A 20,940-nucleotide genomic window follows, 5' to 3' on the forward strand; every position below is an offset into this window, starting at 1 on the left:
TGCAACCATACCATCTCTGAACAACGTGGCACTTTGGAAAGTCTCCTCCTGGCAGATGAATAGGCTGTGCCTCTGGTCGCCTAGCCCTGATCCTGTCACTTTCCCTGAGGCCGGCGTGGAGAGGCCTCATGCATAGCGTTCTCTATCTGTGGCATCTTCGTGGAGTCTTTGTGAGGGTTCATTCAAGGTTTCCAGAAAGGGACTTCGCCCATCCCCCAGGCTCTGCTGCTACATCCCCATGGCAGAATTGATGCATCATTTTATAGTGGGACTCCCCGCTTAACCCTTCAGAGCAAGGGCCTCACTGTTTACAGCTAGAGGTGTGCTCTTGGGTGACAGCATCTCTGCACCCAAACTGAGCATTTCCTCTAGCCTCCAGGTCCCAGGGGTAGGGGTTTGTGTAGTTTTAGGCATGTCAAAGCATGTCTGCAGTGTGGTGGGGGACAGGGGAGCAATGGGCACCAGTCTTCCCCAGAACAAGGTCTCCAAAAGTGGCCCCTTTACAACATGTTCCCATGGATATTGTTGAAACCGTGATGGAAATACACCAGAGGAAGCGGGGTGAAAGCAAACACTGGTCTGTTCAATTCACTGGCAGTCAGAACAGGAGGTGTTTGGGAAGACCATGGGGGGTACCTTTTTACAAGCAATTCCCCCGCCCCTTCTCCCCATTGACACAGCCCCTCTTCCCTGAAGTTATGAACGCATGCTACACTTGTAGCCACAGAAGCACGTCGCAAGTTTGCTTTCAGGATCCTGCTAATGAATGAGGAAGTCAGGCCAGCCCAGGTGACAGGGCACCCACCATGAGAAAAAGAGGAATACAAAGGCACTGAGAGTGTTAAACAAGGGAAAGCTCTTCTTCTTCTCCAAGCCTAGTCAGGCCTGGAGACTGTCTATGTGATTTGGAGAGAGAACCAGCAGAGCTGAAGGGTGACTGGAAGCCATCGCCAGAGGGAAGAACACAAGCTTCAAGGCCAGATGCCCAGCTGAGCTCTCAGAGCAGCCCGGCCAGGAGGACAGGCAGGAGAAGCACGGGCCAGACCACCAGGAACACTGAAACGCAAGAGAGGACTGTCAGGTGCTGGGCTTTGGAATTCAGCAGCCAAAATGAGGTGGCATCCCTATCTTCTGTCTTACAAGGATGACAAAGGCAGAGTATCCTTAATATTTATTTTGGGTTACAGCCCCTGGGAGGTGGCACAGGGCCATGTGGTAGAGGCAAAGCTGTCTCACCACCACCAAACACTTCATTTTCCTCTGGGCATGTTGGAAGGCACTTTTCCCCACCTCTTTTGCAGGTAGGTGGGACCATATGACTGAATCTGGCCAGTGGAATGTGGGTAGAAGCTGCTTCTAGGCCTGGTCCTTAAAACCTCCTACATAATTCTCCATGCTCCCTCATCCATCATCTAGGGACCAGATGCAGAGGATCCAGGAGAGGACTTGCAGGGGACAGTAGAGTTGCCAGAAGTTGCCAGAAGCTAAGAACCTGAGTTCCTAATGACTGCAAAGGCACTGAACTGCATCCTCCAGTGATTTAGTGGGAAATAAACTGTTGTATAAAAGCACAGAAAGATGGGGATTGTTTGTTACAGCAGCTAGCATTACTTACTATGACTAATACTGAAGAGGCAGAAAGACAGGGAGGTGAAAAAGCACTACTTCTGTTGCTTGACTACTTAGCTTAGGATCCTAGTTCTGCAACTAGCTGCGCAGACCCAGGCAAGTTATTGAAGCTCTCTGCACCTGAATTTCCCTGTATGCAAAATAGAAACATTACTAGCAGCTATTACTGCATGAGATTTTTGTAAGGCAAGTGAGTGAACTCATAGCAAGCATTTAGAATAGTGCCTGGCACATGGTAAACACCATGTAAGTATTGATTTTGAAAATTAGACTCTAAGATCTAGGAGGTTGGAATCATATCTCTTCTAAACATTGCTGTATACTCAGGGTTAAAGAAGGGCTTGGATCCTGGATCATAGCTGCCTCATGTTGGAGGACCTGGGAGAGGCATGCACCGCCCCTTCCACCCAATACCAGATTGTAACGGCTCTCTGTCCCCTAAATTTCGGAGTAACTTGCTGATGTTCTTAGGAGGGAGGGGGAGAAGAATATCATAATTTTCAGAAACATATTAGTATATGACAACCAGCTTATAATTATGAAATATTGGTTGATGTTCAATTAATTCTAAAACATCAAAAATGCTTGTGGGAGATAGCAAGCAATGAAACCATAGGTGCCCTCTTGTGGTACTCTGCTACCAGGTCAGAGTGATTCCCTGCATTTTCAGAAGGCTCCAGAATCCACTACCCACCAAGAAATGAGTCAATTTGGCAAAGTCTACTGGGAAGCCAGGCTGTTCCAGGCACTGTGCTAACCTGAAGGACTGGAAGAAATGAATGAGATTGAGGTCCCTGCCCTCAAGCTGCTTCTGGTCTGAGCCCTAACCCCCCTCTCCAATGAGCACTGCTTTTCTGAGTGTTGTCTGAATGTTAGCACTGAGCGTGGAGAGGACAACTTCAGATTATCTGGAAACTTTTAGACTGTTATCTAGTTGGAGATTTGAGGATGGGTAGAACTTTTTCATGTCTGGGTTCACCAGCATAGGCCATTTTGGGGGACAGTGAAATCTTAATAGCATTGCTTTCCCTTTGGACCAAAATACATTTCTTAGATTTGTCTTCCTATTGAGCTCCAATTCATCCATCAAAAGCCCTTTCAGATGTCAACACACGCTGAAATTCTCTCCTGACCTTATCCAATACAGTTAATTACTCTTCTGTGTACCCCTTCTGCACTATCTACTTGCTTGTGATTTATTTGCTTATATGCCTATCTCATTTTTGCAACTGGCATTCATTTTGCCTACAGGGCTTATTCTGCTAATATTTGCACACCTGTCTCCTTTTTCTCATTTAGTTCAAATATCACCTCCTCTGAAAAATTTTCTGACGATTTATCCATTCTGATATTCATTTTCCTTCCTATCTTGGTAATAGAACCATCACACATTGGTTGGGGACATGGCCACCCAGGATAAAGACTACATTTCCCAACTCCCTTTGCAGCTAGGTGTGGCCATGTGACTAAGCACTGGCCAATGAGATGTAAGTGGAGGTATAAAGTGTCAGCTTCCAGGACTGTTCCTTAAAAGTCATTGACTTCTTCCAAGTTCCCTCAATCCTGGCCTAGATATAAAGATTGGTGCTCTGGCTGCCATCTTGGACCATGAAGGTGATGGCCACACCCTAAAGATGGTAGAGGGGTGAGATGGAAGGAGGCTGGCTTCTTTTTTTTTTTTTTAGAACCCAATCCCAACTAATATGTGTGGCATGAGTAGTTCCCATCATAAGGCAGCAAAATAATTGCTAAAATTTTCACCAATTAGTGACTCAAGAGAAAGTTCCTGTTGAGGGGGGAATTCTCTGGCCAGTGCAATGATTCAGGCCTTTAAGTACAGGGGAAATGGAATTGGTTAATTATTACTGCTTTATAGTAATGCCCTACTGCAGAAGGATGAGCAACTGAGGAGTTTTAATTGTTAGGGCCAAGTGAGAGAGCCAGAGGGTCTCTTTGGTAGTTAGTTAGCTTGTAAGAAGCCCTTATCTACTGCAAATAGGAGAGTAGGTACAGCTGAAGAGCAAATGTGGGCTCAATATAGTTGCCAAGCTTAAATGATGGTTGAATGCCCTGTCTAGGCAGCTTTGCTACGATGTCAGAGCTCTGGTTGGAAAAACCTGGGGACTGAGGAACATGGGATGAGATCATCTGGATAGAGGCTCCTAAGGACTGTGATTCTTCTGATAGCCCAGAACCAATGCCCTCAGAGCCTACCTCTCTTTATTAGGAGCTAGCCTTCCCCTATCCATGAAGTGAGTCTGGATTCTTGATGACCTCATGGTGCTGCCCTTTTAGCCCTGGATTGCTTGCCTTGTGGACTTCATTTATGTGTGAGAGAAATAAACTTCTGTGTTATTTAAGGCGGTTATTTAACCCTAACCCATACTGGTAATTTTCTATCACATCACTCTCCTCTATTTCTAAACTACGTTCTTAACTTTTTATTATCTATTTCTCAACTGGAACACAATCTCCGTGAGGGCAGGCACCTGGCCTGTATCATTCACCATTATAACTTCAGTGCCTAGAACAAAGACTAGCACACAGTAGGTGCTCAATAAACATTTCCTGTCTAATGACTGGCTCTCCTGCTGCACTGTGAGAGCTCATCTCTAGAGCCAGTCTAGGGTCTGATTCATTTCAGGGTCCACAGTTCTTGGCACAGGGCCTGGCACGTAGAAGAGGCTATAACTAAATATGCACTGAATTAAAAAGAGGGAGAGTTGGGAGGGAGGGCTGTGGGAAAGGCAGGAGAAAATGATGTACCTGCAGTGCTGGTGGCTCCACTCATGACACCAAGAGATGGGGCACCTGGAGACAAGAGCAGAAGGTGAGGGTTTCCATAGTCATGCTCCACTGACTGTGGCACTGTAGCCACAGTTGCTCCAAGACCTCCTGGACCTGGCCATCACAGTCACGGACAATCCACGTTGTGGAAGCATCTATTATCATGCATATGAAACTTAATCCTCCTGCCAGATTTGTGAGGAAACCGTTCTCATCCCCATTTGACAGATGTGAAGACTGAGGCTCAGCAATGTCTGCCAGTAAGTGGAAGAGCTTGGATTTGAACCTCAGTCTGTCTGATTGCAAAGTGGAAGTTCCTGGCACCTCCTCCCCCCTCCCCTAGCTACCCTGTGACAACACATGAGGCAATAAAAGGACAGGACAATTCCAGGCAGAGCCTTCTTCAGGAGACAGCCTGTTTACTCATCTGGAGAATGGAAGTGGTAATAGTGCTTACGTCCTTAGACTGTTGTGAACATTTCATGTGATAATGCATATAAATGTGTTTGGTATGGTGCCAGGCACAAAGTATTATTATTACTGTTACTATTATTACTGTTATTAATGTTACTAAATCCTAATTTCTCTAGGACAAAAAGAAATGTTTTCATTTTTTTGGATTTCTTGATTCTGCCATTCCAGTGTGAATAAAAACCATGACTAACTACCACAGGTACTGCTAACCCGTGGGATGGAGGGATGAAAATTTGAGGAGCACTTGGAAAGCTTCTCCTATGTCATGCCCCAGAACACCGTAACTGGATTTTGAGAAGCACAGTCATTCCCCAGAAAACAAAGTTGGTTCAGGACTTAGACTGAGTTATGGGGACCTGGCAGGAGGGAAAAGGCAAAGGACACACGCTTTGGAATCAGACCGAGCTGGGTTCAGTCCTAGCTCCAACTGCTCATGAGTGGGTGATCTTGGGTGAGTCAATCTCTCTGAGCTTCAGTTTCTCACCTGTAAAATGGATGCATCTGGGGAGGATTAAGTGAGTCAGTGCATGCTGAGAGCTTAGCCTGATCTCTAGCGCACAGCACATGTGGCAAAAGCGATTATCATTACCCAAAGCATCTGCTGGAAAGATGCATTCACCAGTGGGGGGCACTGAGGAAGCAGAAAAAGCCCTGGGTTGTTAGGTTGGTGACCCCAGGCATCTGCAGTTAACTGTCAGCACTTGGCCAGCTGGTGTTATCACCAGGACGTGGCCACTTCTTACCTCTGCGAGTGATGGGTCCCAGATCTAAAACACGGGCTGGGTCAATAGCCACTCCTTCACTGCGGAGTTGACTTCTCGAGCAAGACTGTGGGGATGGAGAATTCTCATTATGTCAAAATGTAAAGGCACATTCCTCTCCAGACTACTCCTGCAATGGGCAGCTCCGGCCCAAGAATGGCGCCTCACCCACTGTATGATCCTAACTCTGATGTTTGTTTTTCTCAATCTAGAGAATTCTCACTGTCATGTCAAGTGAACCTGGGTTTGAATCTCTTCTCCTCTCTTTCAGTTGTTTAATTTGGGACAAATGACTATACCTGTCTACTGTTATTAAATAGTATCTTCTTGGTTGTGAAGGTTAAAAGGAAGTATGTCTGCAACACACAGGCACATAGTAAGCACTCAAGAAATGCCAACTCTTAGCAGGCAGTGCTAAATCTGGGTTAAGAGCGTGGGCACTGTAGTTACACCTCAGGCAGGGCATACCCCAGCTCTGATACTTTCTAGCTGTGTGGCCCTTGGGCAAGGGACCTCTCTGAGCTCAGTTTCCTCATCTGTACAATGGGGTTGCTAAAAGAATCTACTTAAAGGGTTGCTGTGAGAATTAAATTAGATAAGGCATATAAACGTTTTAGTACAGTGCCTGACACAGAGTAAGCACTAAAAATAGTCAACTATTATTAAAATCATTTAAAATGTCCTGGGCCAAGGAAACCTAGAGGACAGGCTCTTTCGTCTGATATACTTCCTGGGGACACAAGGATTGCTTACACGTGGGCTTTTGGAGGCTTAAGGTACATCCATTCATCCTTCTTTTTTCCCTCTCTTCCTCTATTTCTCCTTCCCTCCATTCCATCCATCCACCCATCCATCCATCTTTCCATCTCTTCATCCATCTAACTTTCTTTCCTTTTCTCCCTTCCTTCCTCCTTTCCTCTCTCCTTTCCTCCCTCCCTTCTTTCAATCCATCCATAATTCCAATAAGTATATATGGAGGTACCAGGCCCCATGTCAGGCACTGAATAGTTGTTCAGTCCAAAGAGATACTCACCGGCTGGCACTGTTCTTTAAGAGAATCGCAGAGAGAAATCTCACAATGCAGGAAAACTAGGTCATAATTTCCAGCAAACATGAACATCTGAACTGAGAACCTGCTTTCCGATGACACCCCATTCTCTTCCACGTAGATAGTGGAATCACGTTTATTTGGGCAGCTGGGAGGTGACAGGGGCAGGGATTTAACTTCTAGAGCAACTCAGGGGGCCTGAGGCCCTTGGCTGCATCTTTAATTTGTATCCAGTATAAAAACAGCATCGGAGAGAATTAAAGAGCCTCCCCACCTCCCACCAAGTGTTTTCTCCAACCTATAACATAGACTTTTATTCCTCCAGGCTTCCTCCACAATGTTACCCATAAGCCCACACGGTTTAAGTTTTGGGGGGCACAGTCCCTGGAACGAGACAGACTGATTTCAAATTCCAACCCAACCCACTTTCTAGCTAAGCAATCGTGAGCCGATTACTTTACTGAACCTCACTTTTCTTATCTGTAAAGTAGAGACAGGAGTATGCACTTCCTAGGGTTGATGTGAGCATTTAATGACATAATCCTTATATTCTGTTTAGCACAGTGCTTGGTATACAGCTAAACTCTATGATAAATATTAGCCAGTATTATTACCACGGTTTCAATCATGATCTATAGATATGCATTTCCCTTTGTTTTTGCTAGTTAACAATATTCAATAATATTTTGTCCCATAACACGCTATTTTCATGTTGTTCAGTTAGTGTTAACATCTGTATAAAAGTCCCCTGTTTTTGAACTATGAACCTATTGCCAACGTTATGAAAGATACTGAAATGAAAAATAATTGGCATTTCTTTACCCTGCCCACCTATTTTCTATTAATCCTTTAACGCTACAATTTCAGGAGTGATATTTCTGGGTCACAGGGTATGGTCATGATATGTAATACCAAATTATTTTCCAAAAGAGGCAAGCCAATTTACCCAACTGCCAGGCAGGGATGAGGTGATCATTCTTCTCCACCCCAAACCTCATTTAGGCCAAAAGATAACCCCAGATTGTCCGGTACCTGTTTTTGATGATGAAATATCTCACAGGGTCATTCATGTCCCCAGTGGGCGTGGCATAGCAGTTCCTCAACACCAGGTTAAATCGGGACGTGTCACCTCTCTCCAAGATGGCGCCCACATAGAGCATGGATTCAACAGACAGCACAACTGCAGCCCCTTCATAAGGAGATGTGTAGTTCTGGTCTTGGAAGAGGGCCATCCTGACAGTGAACTCTCCCTCCCCGTCCACACTGATGTTCAGGGAACTGAGAACAGAGAAACCACAAGAATGGAAACTTCAGGTTTTGACCAGTGAGAACAAAATCAATCAAGTCCCACACCTGTGTCGGGTTATGAAGGCAGAGGCACATCTTTGATTCCTAAATGAACTATTCAATCACTTACTTAAATCAAGCATTTACTACCTTCTAGGCACTAAACTTGACAATCACATGAGTCTGGCTCCAGGATTCCTACAAATTCTCCCTGCATCAGAGAGCAGACATACCTCCTTCTCTCAGAGAACACCTCCGTCTTCTAACCTGTAGAATAGGCCTTGGAACCAGTTCTGCGGGCTCACAGTTTTTGGCAGCAGACCTCTTCCCTCCACCCCATAGTCTTCAATGAAACACCAGTTTTAACAAGATAAATAAAATGGCTTTAATATTTTTTTTTTTATGAACCTTGGGCCCCAACACATTACAGACTGAAACCTAGAAACTGAACCAGAAGATTTCTAATCATAACCCTGCCATTCTGTGAGCCCAGGAGGCAATAAGGGAATGGGAAGGGCATCTTGGGTTTCTGATACCCCCAGAAGGTCCCCCAGCAGGTCTAGGAATGCTGAGGAATTCCTTCAACAGGGCCCATTCCAGGCACAGCGATACAGCAGTGAACAAAAGACAAAAGCCCCTGCCCAAACTGAATTCCATCCAAATTGCTATTTGGTTCTATTTCTCGTGAGTTATGGGCGCTGTTTATCCAATCAAAGCTCATCTGGCTTAAATCCCACATTTGCAGGGACGCCTTCCTGCCCCCAACTGTCCTCCCCAACCAAGATTAGGTCAGGGACGCTTGCTCCCGATCCCACAGCACTCGGAGCCTACCCCACACTGCGTGCACCTCACTTGTAAATAATTTTTGATATAGTTAGTTGTTTAATGCCTTTCTTCCTCAAGACAAATGAAATTGTTGTGCATTTTTGTTCCTTAGCGTATTTAATTAACACTGTTTCATGTCGTTGTATTGTTTCATAGTAATACTCTTTAATATCCACAAAATATTCTATGCCTGCCTTGTTCACGCCGAACATTCCTCATGCATAATCAACAAATATTTGCGGAATGAACGAGCGAATGAACGGAAGCTCCTGAAGGAGGTGGGCGGATCCTGTGGTCATCATAAGATGTCGTGAACTTCAGGGTTATGGGTCAGGGGTATGGGTCAAAGGGTAAGGGTCAGTGCCATACCTTACAATGGGCTGCAGGGCAGTTTGGAGGCTGACTTTCATGTCCAGCGGGTAGGCACACTGGAAGTTGATGCTGAGGATGATGTCTCTGATGATGAAATCGTTGACCAAGGAGAGGGTATTTTTGTAGATGGCATGGGTTTGGTTTCTCTTTGGCATAAAAACAAGACCACATATAAGTTTATGTGGATGAGGGTACAAGTGTATCTGGGATTCAGGTCTGTGTGACTCCAGAGTTGATGCTGTCGGTCAAGCTGACACCCTGCCCTCTGACCTCAAGGAGGCAATGGGCCTCCTCCCGCAGTGGCACTGCCACTTTATGGGAAGGGGACTGAGGACCCCAGATCAAAAACTAGAACAATAGATTGTTGACCCTTGGGAACAGTCAGGAATCACCATGCCTGGTCCTCTGTGAACCTTTCCCACCTCATCCCTAAGTGAAATAATCATAATCATAGCTTACATTTACTGAGCTTAGGCATCAAACCTATTCTCAGCTCCCTCCTGGACAAACATGTGTAAGCTCACATACCTCTAGAGGCCCATGGAGGCTAAGTGACTTGTCCAAGAGCTCCCAGTTACTGAGACAGGCCCCACCAGCCCAGCTCCCGCACTCTGGCAGCAGTGGGGTAAACACCACTCACCTCCAGAATGTTTCCGCAGGCACCAGCCTGGGTGGGGCTGGTCACCGATATCCAGTTCTTCCCTTCTCTTTGCATCATGCTGCTGCAGTTCCGGTTCCGGTCCTGAAGGTAGGCATGGACCTCATCCCCGAAACCCAGGCCTCCCAGCAGACACTTGTCCAGGGACACTTTGATCTCCTTGGCCCCACAGTCCAGCTGGGGCTGCAAACTGTGCACATCTGGAAAGTTGGGAGAGGAAGGTAGGTAGAGTGGACAGGGGTCTGGAAGTAGCGGGCAGAGCTCACACTTTCTGCCCTTTGGCAGAGCCACCTTGCCCACTGGGAGGCTGGGGAGACTGGAGGGGGCCTGGGAGCCACGTGGGATTCACACCCAGGCTTGTGGTAGGCGAGGTTGGCAAAGATGCCCCTGGTCCAAGATTTCCAAGCATTTTGTGTGCAGGCTTGGTGAAGGTTCTCGTGTCTGGTTCCTATTGAGCCCCAGAGCAGGTAGCCCCAAAATATGCCTAATGGTACATTGATTATTTTGAATTAAAGTTACTGAAGGTACAGCTAATGCAAGAGTGACACTCTGACCCTCCTCTCTGTCTCCCTGAAGGCAGGAAATAAGTCTCCCCTGTGAAAGGTGCCCTCCCTGCATCTGGAGGTAGAAGGACACCCTTGTCGCCAGAGACGGGGAACTCGGTCTCCCTCTTCTCCCTCGGCTTAGAACACCCTCTCCTCTACAGGGCCTGCAAGTGTGCTCACAGGGAAGCAGGCTTGTGCCCAAAGCACGAGTCGGAGGCCCTTGTTAGAGTCTCAGAGGGAAGGAGATCGTCTCAGCGGGAAGCTCATCCAATCCCCACCCGGGGCTTAGGGCGCATCTGTGGCATGTCTACCCATGGGTCACCTGACGGTGTTTGCTTACCTACTGGGATGAGTAGAACATCACTTCCAGAGCCTGCCCATTTGGACTGCTCTGATTGAATTCTCATAAAAACCCTGCATTGTGGGTATTTTTTATGATTAGCTCATCCCCATTTTACAGATGAGGACATTAAGGCTCAGAGAGTGCAGGCGGCTTGTCCCAGGCCCCAGGCCCCACCTGGCCAATCCAGAACTGGCACAGGAATCTGTCCCTGTTCCTCATGTATAGACTCTGCAGATATTTGAACACAACTTCCACACCTGCAGAGTTCTCATCCTCAGTACCTTTGTCCCTCGTGGGTCAAGCCCACTCATTCCTGAGGCCCTGGTCCAGTGGCTGACCTGGGAATGTGCTCCATCCCTGCCCCCCATCCTTGCAAACTCACTGGCTTTGTGCACTCTCATCCCCTGACCTCGGCTCCATCCCTGCTGCCCCTGGTCCACACCCTGTCCAGACCCTCTGACGTTCCCTCCCTCCTGCCCTGCCCACCAGGCCAGCCCAATCCCAGCGCTCACCGGAGATATTGAGGTCCTGTCTGCAGAAGCAGTCCCAGGTGTCGTTGACGAAGCGACACTCCTCATTGGGGCGGCAGGTCCTCTCACAGTTGTCCACCGTGGTGGTGGGGTCTGGGGTAATGTGCAGAGGAAGAGGATCAAGATGCAGAGCAGGGTGGACCTGAGGCCACCGAGGCCAACCTTGTCATTCTACAGGGCACGGAAGACTTGTGCCACGCTTGGTGGAAGGGTCAAGCCTCAAACTCGAATTTCCTGACTCCTAATCCAGCGAGGTGAGAACCTCGGAGGTGCCATCCTAGTGCTTTTACGACAAGGCAGACGCTGTTCCCAGTACTTTCCATGCATTAGCTCGTTCATTTCACGTGGGGACCACATGGGGGTGGGGGTAGCATAGCAGTTAAGCATTTGGATCGTGGAGCTGGGGTGCTAGGTTCAAATCTGGCTCTGCCACAATTCCAGCTCTGTGATGTTGGGAGAACTGCTGAACGTCTCTGTGCCCCAGACCCCTCATCTGCACTAACAATATAGTGCGTGTCTCATCAAGTTGATGGGAGGACTAAAGGAATTAATGGTTTAAAGTGTTTAGAACAGGGGCAGGGGCACTGTAATGCATGCCATGTTGCTGTTATTTTTGCCATCGTCCGTTTTTTTCAGATCAGAAAACCAAAACTCAGAGAGTTAAATTAAACTGCCCAAGTGAAATCTAAATCTCAGTGAGTCTGAGTTCTTAATATGATGCCACACACGTGGATAGATGTATCAGGAGATTTCACCTTCAAATCCGAATCTCTGGCTTTACTTGAAATGCTGGAAGGTCTGGCAGCCCTTGGGCAACATTCCCAACATTCTGGGCAATAACTGACAGGCACTGAGTCGAGGCTGTTCTGCTCAGTCTCCTCCTGACCCGCTCCACTCGCTCTACCGACCCTGGGCACTTCACCGGGTAGCCCTGCTCCCCTCACCTGTGCAATATCTCAGATTACACTGCGGGGTGCCCTCCAACCGGTACACGTGGTACTGGCCCGGGCAGGCCTTCACCAGCACCTCCGTCTTCCAGAGGCAGCAGTTGCCACTCCAATGGGCACAGGCGGTACGGCTGACGATGCCCTGCCCGAGGGTGGGGTGGGTGCCATTCAGCCACATGGGAGCAGCCGTCTGGCAGTGGTACACGGGGACGCAGTCCTCCGCCATCCTCACTCCTCCATCTCCCACAAATCGGTACCAGCCGTGCTTGTCACCGTCACAGCTCTCGACTTGTTCCGCATTCTCTGTGCTTCGGGAGGGTTCATCCAGTAGGGTGTAATTCTGGCAGGGGTCAAAACAGAGCTGGGCCTCTGGGGTGCCAGGGGCTCCACACTCCAAGTCCTGCTCATAGGAACTGGCACTGGTGGGGTTTCTGTAACCTGGAGAGTAACAGCACGCTTAGGTTTACAGAGAAACCCCAGAACCTACAGGGTTTTTTTCCCCGACACACTTTATTTTGGAAATGCTAGGGGCCCCAGTGAGGACAAGCGGCACGTGATCCATTCATTGAACATCAGCCTTCATCACCCTGGGGTCAGAATAATAATGAGGCCTTTGTGTGGTATATTACAGGCATTAAGAACATCAGGGTCATTAAAATGAATAAAGTAGAAATGAAACTTGTCAGAGCCCATTCCATTCCCAGAAGTAACCATAAATTTGTTGTACAGTCTTTAGACCCTTTCTATGCATATGTTTAAAATAGTTTTTTTAAAATAAAAATGGGTTTAATGCTGTAGAGCTTGTTTTTTTCCACTTGCATCTTTCTTTCTTTCTTTCTTTCCTTCTTTCTTTCTTTCTTTCTTTCAACATCTTTATTGGAGTATAATTGCTTTACAATGGTGTGTTAGTTTCTGCCGTATAACAAAGTGAATCAGCTATACGTATACATATATCCCCATATCCCCTCCCTCTTGCATCTCCCTCCCACCCTCCCTATCCCACCCCTCTAGGTGGTCACAAAGCACCGAGCTGATCTCCTTGTGCTATGCAGCTGCTTCCCACTGGCTATCTATTTTACATTTGGTAGTGTATATATGTCCATGTCCACTTGCATTTTTTACTTAATATATCATAGACATTTGTCCATTATCAGTAGATGAAGATCTAACACAAGGTTTCTCAGCCTCAGCACTGTTGATGTTTGGGCTGGATAATTCTGTGTTGGGGGCTGTCCTGGGCACCGTAGGATGTTTAGCAGCGGCCCTGAGCTTTTCTTACTAGGTGCCAGGAGTACTCCTCCCCGAAGCTGTCTCCAGACATTGCCAATTGTCCCCTGAGAAGCAAAATTACCCCCCACTGGTCTAACAGGACCATTTCTGATTGCTGATCTCATGGCTTGTAACAGATTCAGGGACTGTGGTGCGTGAAGAGGCAGACAAGTAAAGCAGCGGTGGGGTGGGGGGCGGAGGAAGCCACAGGCTGCTCAGTCTGGGTTTAAGCCCAGCTCTGTGCCTGCTGACTGGGTGACCTTGGCAGATGGTTTAACTCCCCTGAGACTCTTCTGCAAAACAACACCTGTGAGCTAATGGCGCCCAAACTTCATCCATTCCCACGCCTCAGGTCATGACGTTTGCCACACGTGTGTCCACCTGTCCTATTATTTATTTCATGTGTTTCTTTCAATGACTCTCTTTATAAGTTCGTTTCATCCTAAGGAATAATATCTGTGATACCATAGGTATGATGTACTAGTTATTTTGTTTAATACCCATGAAGAAAAGTATATATAGCTATCAAAAAAAAATTTTTTTTGCTGCGCCCCTCGACATGCAGGATCTTAGTTCCCTGACCAGGGATCGAACCCGTGCCCCCTGCAGTGGAAGCTCAGAATTTTAATTACTGGATCACCAGGGAAGTTCCCCAAAAATTCTTTAAGAATTTCTGCACCCTCGCAGTCATTTTGGGATATGCATGCCCCATTTGGGAAAATAAAGCTTTAAAGGATTGTTGGCTGGTTAAATGAGATAGTAGGTGCAAAATGCCATGCACAGCACCTGGGGCCTAGTAGTTTAAGCTAGTTCTCTCCTCGAGTTCTGATATGTTGAATAGTGTGAGTGCCTTAATGATGAATTAAGTATATCCTACCAGGATCACAACACATTCCTTTTTTTTTTTTCCCCTGATGCACAAGCTACTTAATGGGTGACTGTGTGCCCAGCACCGATGCGCTGATTGCTAGGGCTCTGTCCATCCCCACGAAGCTCGGATCACATTAGAGGGGAATTTTTAGAAAAGAGATTTTCGAGCCTTGCTTATGCACATGCTTGTTTTAAGGAAAGGAGTCACTGCACTTGTTATTCTTGGATTATTTCCTGCACACACTGTATTTTCCCAAGGGAGGCCATGAGCTGAGTCCCTCTAGCCCCCTCCACAGGTGACACGGGCAGAAATTTTCACCCTTGTGTTGAGCCTGAGAACCCTTCCTACAAGCATCTAAGATGCCCAATCCATGGATCTTTGGAAGGACCACAGAGAGATCACTAAGCCTAGTCCTTTCATTTTACAGATGAGCAAACTTGTTCGGAAGAAGGAGAGGCGCTGGCCAAAACAAGGCACAGAGTGACTGGGTGATTCATGTCCTCATGAACCCCGGGCTCTCTGATCGCCCCCATATCCGGGCACGGGAAGTTATGTTAACTGGCTCCCACTGTCCTTGAGGGGGAGTTTCTGATTTGGCTCTTTGAGAGACTGTGACTGGATTCCAGCTTCTCTCATCTTGTTTCCCTCGACTTTTGGCTTCTGAGCCTTTGCTTTAGTCATGCCCCTGTCTCCTCACTGACCCTGAAGCACCTTCTCTGCACTTCCCTGCTCACTCTCCGGGTATTGCAGGGCATCTGAGACGCCAGGTGAGCAGAGCACTCACCTTGCTGCTCTGTAGATGCCAGGGTCAGAATGCAGGAGGCCAGGGCCAGCCACAGGACAGGAGCCATCCTTTCCATGAGCTGAGACATGCGCTCACTCAGTGGCCCGCAGACTATCCATGCAGCGGGGGGCGGTGCGGGAGGAAGAGACCCAGATACGATCAAGGAGACAGAGGTTGTTCCCTTGGGTGCATGCAAGGGTAAGAAGGGAACTCACATCAGTTAGCACGTGTACTAAGCCCCTTGCATACCTTAGCTCATTTAAGGCACCGAACCACCCTCAGGGAAGGTATTATTATTCCTCCCATTTTACAGATGAAGAAGCTGAGACTCAGAGTAAGTTAATCCCAGAAATATTCATTGAGCCCCTCCTATGTGTAAGCACTGTGCTGGAAGTGAAATAGCTTGCTTAGGCCCACATTCTTAGAAATGGACCGATGGCTTCCTTCACGAAGGGCTGTATTGCTTTAAAGCAGGTGTGACTTGAAGAAAGGAGGTGGTATAACAGGAGCAGGAGACTTGCCAAGTGGGTGAGATTGACAGCAAGAGAACCAAAGGCAAGCTTAGAGCCAGCCAGGACTGCAGAATGTCCTAGAAGGTCTCAGGGTAGTTCCTACTCAGGTCAAGGTAGTGGCTCTTGGAGACTGGATGGAGGGGGGCGGGTGACGGTGCTATGAATACCTACAGACAAAAGTCACGGCTTCCCGTTCTCAGTTCTGTGCATCAGGCACTGTGCTAAGAGAGCCCGAAGTGTCCTCTACGTGTGTAGATGCCTGTGAGGGTGAGACCATGTCAGATTGAGCCCAGGGCTTGCTCCTTGCACAGTGTCTGACGCACAAGAGTTGCTCAATAGGGGTTTGAGGGATGAATGAATAATAAACGGGGAGGGAGTGGATAGAAACAAAGAGCTGTGAAGAGCCTATCAGCACTCAAATAAATAACACTTCCTCTTCTGGGAAACTCTCCTCAAATGGAAAAATCTCTGGATAACTTCGTACAGCCTCTGGAAGACTTCAGTTGAAGATAGAGGTCTGTTTCTGGAAGGGATAGCGTGAATATGTTATGAGAGAGCGCCCGGGACTGGTAATTCTTAGAGATAAAATCCCAAGTAGAGGCCTGTCTTCTCGGTGGGGTGTCCAGGGACAAGGGTGAGGGGGCATCTTTAGGCCTGGAGCAGCCAGCAGGTGCCTGGAGTCATGGCTGAACTGGACATAGAGTGATAACTGGAGCCCTGGACAAGGGCCGGGGTCCAAACTCCTTGCTGGGTTCTGAAAGCTTCCAGAAACAAACAGCCCTAGCAATCCCAGTGAGTCAAGGGTTGGGGGAGGCCCCCAGGATCAGGAGAAAGACTGCTGGGGCTTGAAGCAGGACTTACCGGGAGGTGAGAACACAGAGCATTCCTCCTCCTCCTCTGGCCATGGGAATCCAAGCCTGCCGTGGACCGTCCTTTTATTGCAGTTTCCCACCCATGTGGCTCTCCACGATTGGTGCAGAGGTGTGACTGGAGTTAGCCTACCAGGCATACACTGGGCTGGTTGGGTGCAGGTAAGATAAGCAATTTACCACAAAGGATGGTGAAGGAAGGCCCCTTTGTTCTCCCGCCATCCCCCTGCATGTAAACCCTTTCAGCAGTCCCTCCTTCATGCAAATGCTGCTCTATAAACAAGAGCAGTAGGTACTGAATGCTGAACACACTGGGCACCGCTGAGTGCTTTGCACCCATTACTTCTCACATTTAATCCTCACAATAAACCAATGAAGCTGGTACCATATTTATTACCAGAAACCAAACGCTAATCAAAAGGAAGGACTTGGATATTAAAGGATTAATATCCAAAGGGAAGTGGAGAGAAATCAAACACACACACTTGTTTGCGCAACAGATTTCCAATTGTACCTTGTGTTCCTAGCTAATCACCTTAAAGCACTTCTGCTTTTGTGTCGATGCCACTCAGCTTGAAGTCAGTTAGAGCAAGGGACTAAGTAAGGAAGGGGGGGATGGGTATTTCTGAGTTTTGGCCCATAGAATCTACCCAACTTCAGATGCTCAATGCTGAGGAGTCTGGGAAGGGCCAATCTGGGGATGTGTGAATCACGGACTAGCAAAGGATAGCCCATGCCCTTGGACAAAATAAGCATCAGAAGAGCCTTTGGTATGTGGATTACCCTAGAGATTGGAAGGTATAAAACTGAGAGGAAGCTGAAGATCTTGGACTTTTAAATTCCAGGCTTGGACCTGGCTTTTGTGGCAAGGTAGATATTACAGAATTAACAAACGAGTCAAAGCTTTAGCAGAATAAATGGCCATTGCCTTTCCTGTGTTACTCTGGGACTCTCTAAGGAGCCAGGGCTACAGGGGCGGGGAGCATGGGTGTCTTGGCGTTGGTAACACCTTCCAGGAAAACCTCAACATGGACAAGGAAGAGATGGTACAAGCCACCTTCTCTACTCCTAGTGCATTTGGAGAAGAATCCCCTAAATGTGAAACTTATAACAACTGCAAATGCTGGATTCAGAAATTCATCTGAGCCCACAAAATAGCCCACTGATCCATTCATTTTGGCCAGGTACCCACCCTAGTCTCCCCTATGGCCACTCTCAACCTTCTCCATCCTTTTAAACAGTCTTTGCAGCCATCACTACTCACTTACTCTCTCCACTTCCTCCATTCTCAGCAGGTGTCTTGCATTCTACTTCAAGAAAATTTAAGTCATCACACTTGACCTCACTCAACTTTGTGTCTCCTTCCCCTAGAAACATATAAATATCTACCCCCATTTTCTAGTTCCTCCGCAACTTCTGATAAGGTGATCTTTCTTCTTTTCAAAGTCAGTTCCTCCATCCCTCTCTGACTTCTCCATTTCAGTCTGAGGCATATGGCTAAGACTGCCCTGCTAAGGTCACCTCTTAGGCAAGTCCCCTGGGCATTTTTTCTGGCCTCTTATCAATGGATTTTTCGCTGCTTTCTTCAGGCGCTCAGTATCTCCTTGACTCCCCCGTACCAATTGTTTTCTTGATTCTCCCCTACGTCTCTGGATACTCGTGCTCTATCATTACCATTATCATTGTCATTATCATTATCGTCTTCCTCCAGCTGTCCTTGAGAATGCTGGTAGGTCCCATTTTTCTTGTCACTCCACAGACTTTCCCTGGGAGGTGTCAAGTTATCTCATGGTTTCAAGTACCATCCACAGGCTGGTGAGTTCCAAATGTGTATCTCCATCCGTGACTACTCCCTTGAACTTCAGATCCGCCTACCCAGATGCTTGCCGGACTGCTCCACTTGGACTGAGATGCTCGAGGCACCTTGAACCTTAGCAGGTCCAAATCCTAACTCATCAATTCCCCTAGATCTCTCCCTGCTCGTTGTATAACCTATCTTAACCAATGGTACCACCGCTCACCTGGTCACCCGAGCTGGAAACCTGGCTCCTTCTTTTCTCCCTCAGCCCCATTAATCATCAGTCTTTCAAATATTCTTGAACCCGTCCTTCCTTCTTCATCCCCACGTCATCAGCCTTAATTCAGGCCCCCATCATCTCTTAGGAGGGTGATTTTCACAGCTGCCTCACGGGTCTCCCTGTTTTCGTTCTTGCCCCCTTTGATTCTGTTATCTCCCTGCAGCCAGAGGCCACAGTGTCACCTCTCAGCAATACGCCCTACCCCTGGCACACTAGGCTTCCTGGAATCTGACCCCCTGTTCACAGCTCCCAGCTCATCTGCAGATTTTCCCCACACACTCTATGCTCCAGCCTATTTGTGGTTCTCTGAACTCTTCCCCCTCCACACCTTTCCATACGCTCTTCCCTCTGCCTGGATTACTCCGTGCCCAACCCCCTCCTACTGCTTATCATTCAGGTTTGCCTATTCCAGGAAGTCGTTCCTAAATTCCCCAGACTTGTTTGTGCTGCTCTTCTGTGCTACTATGCCTCTCTGGGCTGATTACCGTCACAGTCAACTACCCACTAACGTATCTGTCTCCCTCTGAAGGCCCTAAGATCTCTGTGGACGCGGATCCTGTCTTTGCAGCTCTCATCAGCACCTAGTCAGTACTTGTTGGGTAAACAAATGGGCAGAAATCACAGTATGTATGCTCAAGACCCTTTCCTGTGTGTAATGCCTCAAACTCATGGTGCCCAAGTCTTACTGAGAGCTTGGTGGAAAGACACAAGTTCCTGCCTCAGGGCCTCTGCACTTGCTGGCCCACTGCCTGTAATGTTCTTCCTCAGATTATGTCCCCGGTTCATTTTCTTACTTCTCTCAGTTTCTGCTTATCAGAGAGACCTTCCCCAACCATCCTATGTAAAATAACACCCTCATTGCCTTATTACCCTTGTTTCCCACCCCCTCCCTTCCGAGCGCTTGTTACCACCTGACATATCACATAGCTATTGTTTACATGTATCCCCCTTTTAAACATAAGCTCCTTACCAGCAAGGGCTCTGTTTTGATCACTGTCAGTTTCCCTGCTGCCTATAAAAGCGTCCGGCCTTGAATTTATGCTCAAAATCTCTGTTGAATATTAAGTTGAATAACTATCTGATAGCAAACAAAAAAGGAATGAAAAATAAAGGAAAGGAAAAGTAAAGGAACAGAGGGACAAAAGGATAAATTCTGATGTGCTTTTTCCTCCTGGCTCTTGCCTTTGGTCCTTGTTTTTGTTTTTATGTTCTCTTGTACCTGAATCAAAGTATAGATGATTCTGCACATGCCTAGCCAGGCCCATCTGACCATGGACGTCCTCCCACGTAAAGCTCTTACGTAAAGGCAGCAGGCATGGGGATTCAGTGCGTGTCTGCGTGTGATAAGAGGTTCCTTAACTTGAGATATGCTGTCCCCACAGCCCCCAGTTTGCTGATACACACGTGTGGTTTTCCCTGGGATCAGAGGTTCTAATAATGGGTCAGGGCCTTGGTCTCTCCTGAATGCCACGGCTGGGGTCCAGGGAAGCAGCTGGCATCAAGGCAGACATTTCCCATTGGCATCAGCTTCCTTTGGTCTACTGGTCAAAGAAGTCCAGAGCCCCTTGGGATATCCAGGTCTCCTGGGCAGCCTCTGGTTGTGTGTGCAAGGAGCCTCCTGGAGGCCCCCCTTGCAAAGCATCCCCTCTCAATGGGGGTAATGGTCTGCCTTCTGCTTCTGCTGCCAAGTCCCTGTAAACAGGTCTACATCTTCTACATTGGGAGGGAGAAGTGCAAAGGATGGAGGGGTCCCTAGGACGTGCCAGGTACGTCACCTATAAGGATTGTGAGACTCCAGAAGGCAGGGGCTGTGTCTATCTTATTCACGTCTGTCTTTTCCCAGCACCTAGCACAGTGCCTGGCATATATTAGGTGCTCAAAAAACTTTTTCTGGAGAACTGAATGAACCCTGTGAGGGCATCACTATTATCCCCATTATGCAGAAGCAGCAGCCCCCTGCTATACCCTCCATTTCTGCAATGCCTGACACACTTATCATTACTTGTTGAAGTTCTTTTTCCCCTGCCAAACCTTAAGCTCCAGGAGGGCAGGGATTGTTCACCGCTGTATCCCCAGCAGCTAGCACAGTGCCTGGCGCATAGTAAGTGATCAGCAAATATTTCTTGACTGACTGACTGAACGGATAGATAGATGGATGAAGCTCAGAGACGTCGTGTATTTTATTTAAGCTCACAGAACTAGAGTTGAACCCAGTCTCAGCGACCAGACCGTGAAGTCCATGACGGCAGGGATGGAGTCTGGTTTTTCTCATCATCGGATCCTTAGCACCACGGACAGTGCCTACATAGAGCAGGTGCCCAATAAATACTTATTGGGTGAATAAACGACTC

General features: G+C 47.7%; 1 protein-coding gene across 8 annotated transcripts; it reads right to left on the reverse strand.

Moving 5' to 3' along the window:
- Positions 1-562: 562 nt before the first annotated feature.
- On the reverse strand, positions 563-20,839 carry GP2 (glycoprotein 2). Of its 8 annotated transcripts, none has more exons than XM_082362515.1 (11): positions 18,533-20,839; positions 16,504-16,659; positions 12,204-12,644; positions 11,242-11,352; positions 9,824-10,041; positions 9,181-9,329; positions 7,732-7,977; positions 6,685-6,847; positions 5,634-5,718; positions 4,396-4,440; positions 563-1,056 (listed from the first exon to the last, which is right to left on the reverse strand). In XM_082362515.1, the coding sequence occupies exons 2-11, from the start codon at positions 16,649-16,651 to the stop codon at positions 998-1,000; spliced, it is 1,665 nt and encodes a 554-aa protein (XP_082218641.1). In that variant the 5' UTR covers positions 16,652-16,659; positions 18,533-20,839; the 3' UTR covers positions 563-997. The 8 variants fall into 8 exon arrangements, with proteins under 8 accessions (XP_082218641.1, XP_082218639.1, XP_082218643.1 ...); XM_082362513.1 differs by having other exon boundaries at positions 17,780-20,839; XM_082362517.1 differs by lacking the exon at positions 18,533-20,839 and adding an exon at positions 15,131-15,901 and having other exon boundaries at positions 16,504-16,586.
- Between the last annotated feature and the right edge of the window lie 101 nt (positions 20,840-20,940).

This window comes from Balaenoptera borealis (assembly GCF_965194805.1).
Source record: "Balaenoptera borealis genome assembly, chromosome: 16".
Lineage (NCBI taxonomy): Eukaryota > Metazoa > Chordata > Mammalia > Artiodactyla > Balaenopteridae > Balaenoptera > Balaenoptera borealis.

What these genes read in the sequence shown, in the direction of transcription:
- GP2 (XM_082362513.1), bottom strand. Translation starts at nt 17,906, where the DNA reads ATGGGGGTAGATATTTATATGTTTCTAGGGGAAGGAGACACAAAGTTG. An exon ending in TTAAAGAACAGTGCCAGCCG is followed by an intron (nt 5,719 to 6,684) that starts GTGAGTATCTCT and finishes CCATCCCCACAG; the next exon opens with TCTTGCTCGAGAAGTCAACT. An exon ending in GGGACCCATCACTCGCAGAG is followed by an intron (nt 4,441 to 5,633) that starts GTAAGAAGTGGC and finishes TCTTGTCTCCAG; the next exon opens with GTGCCCCATCTCTTGGTGTC.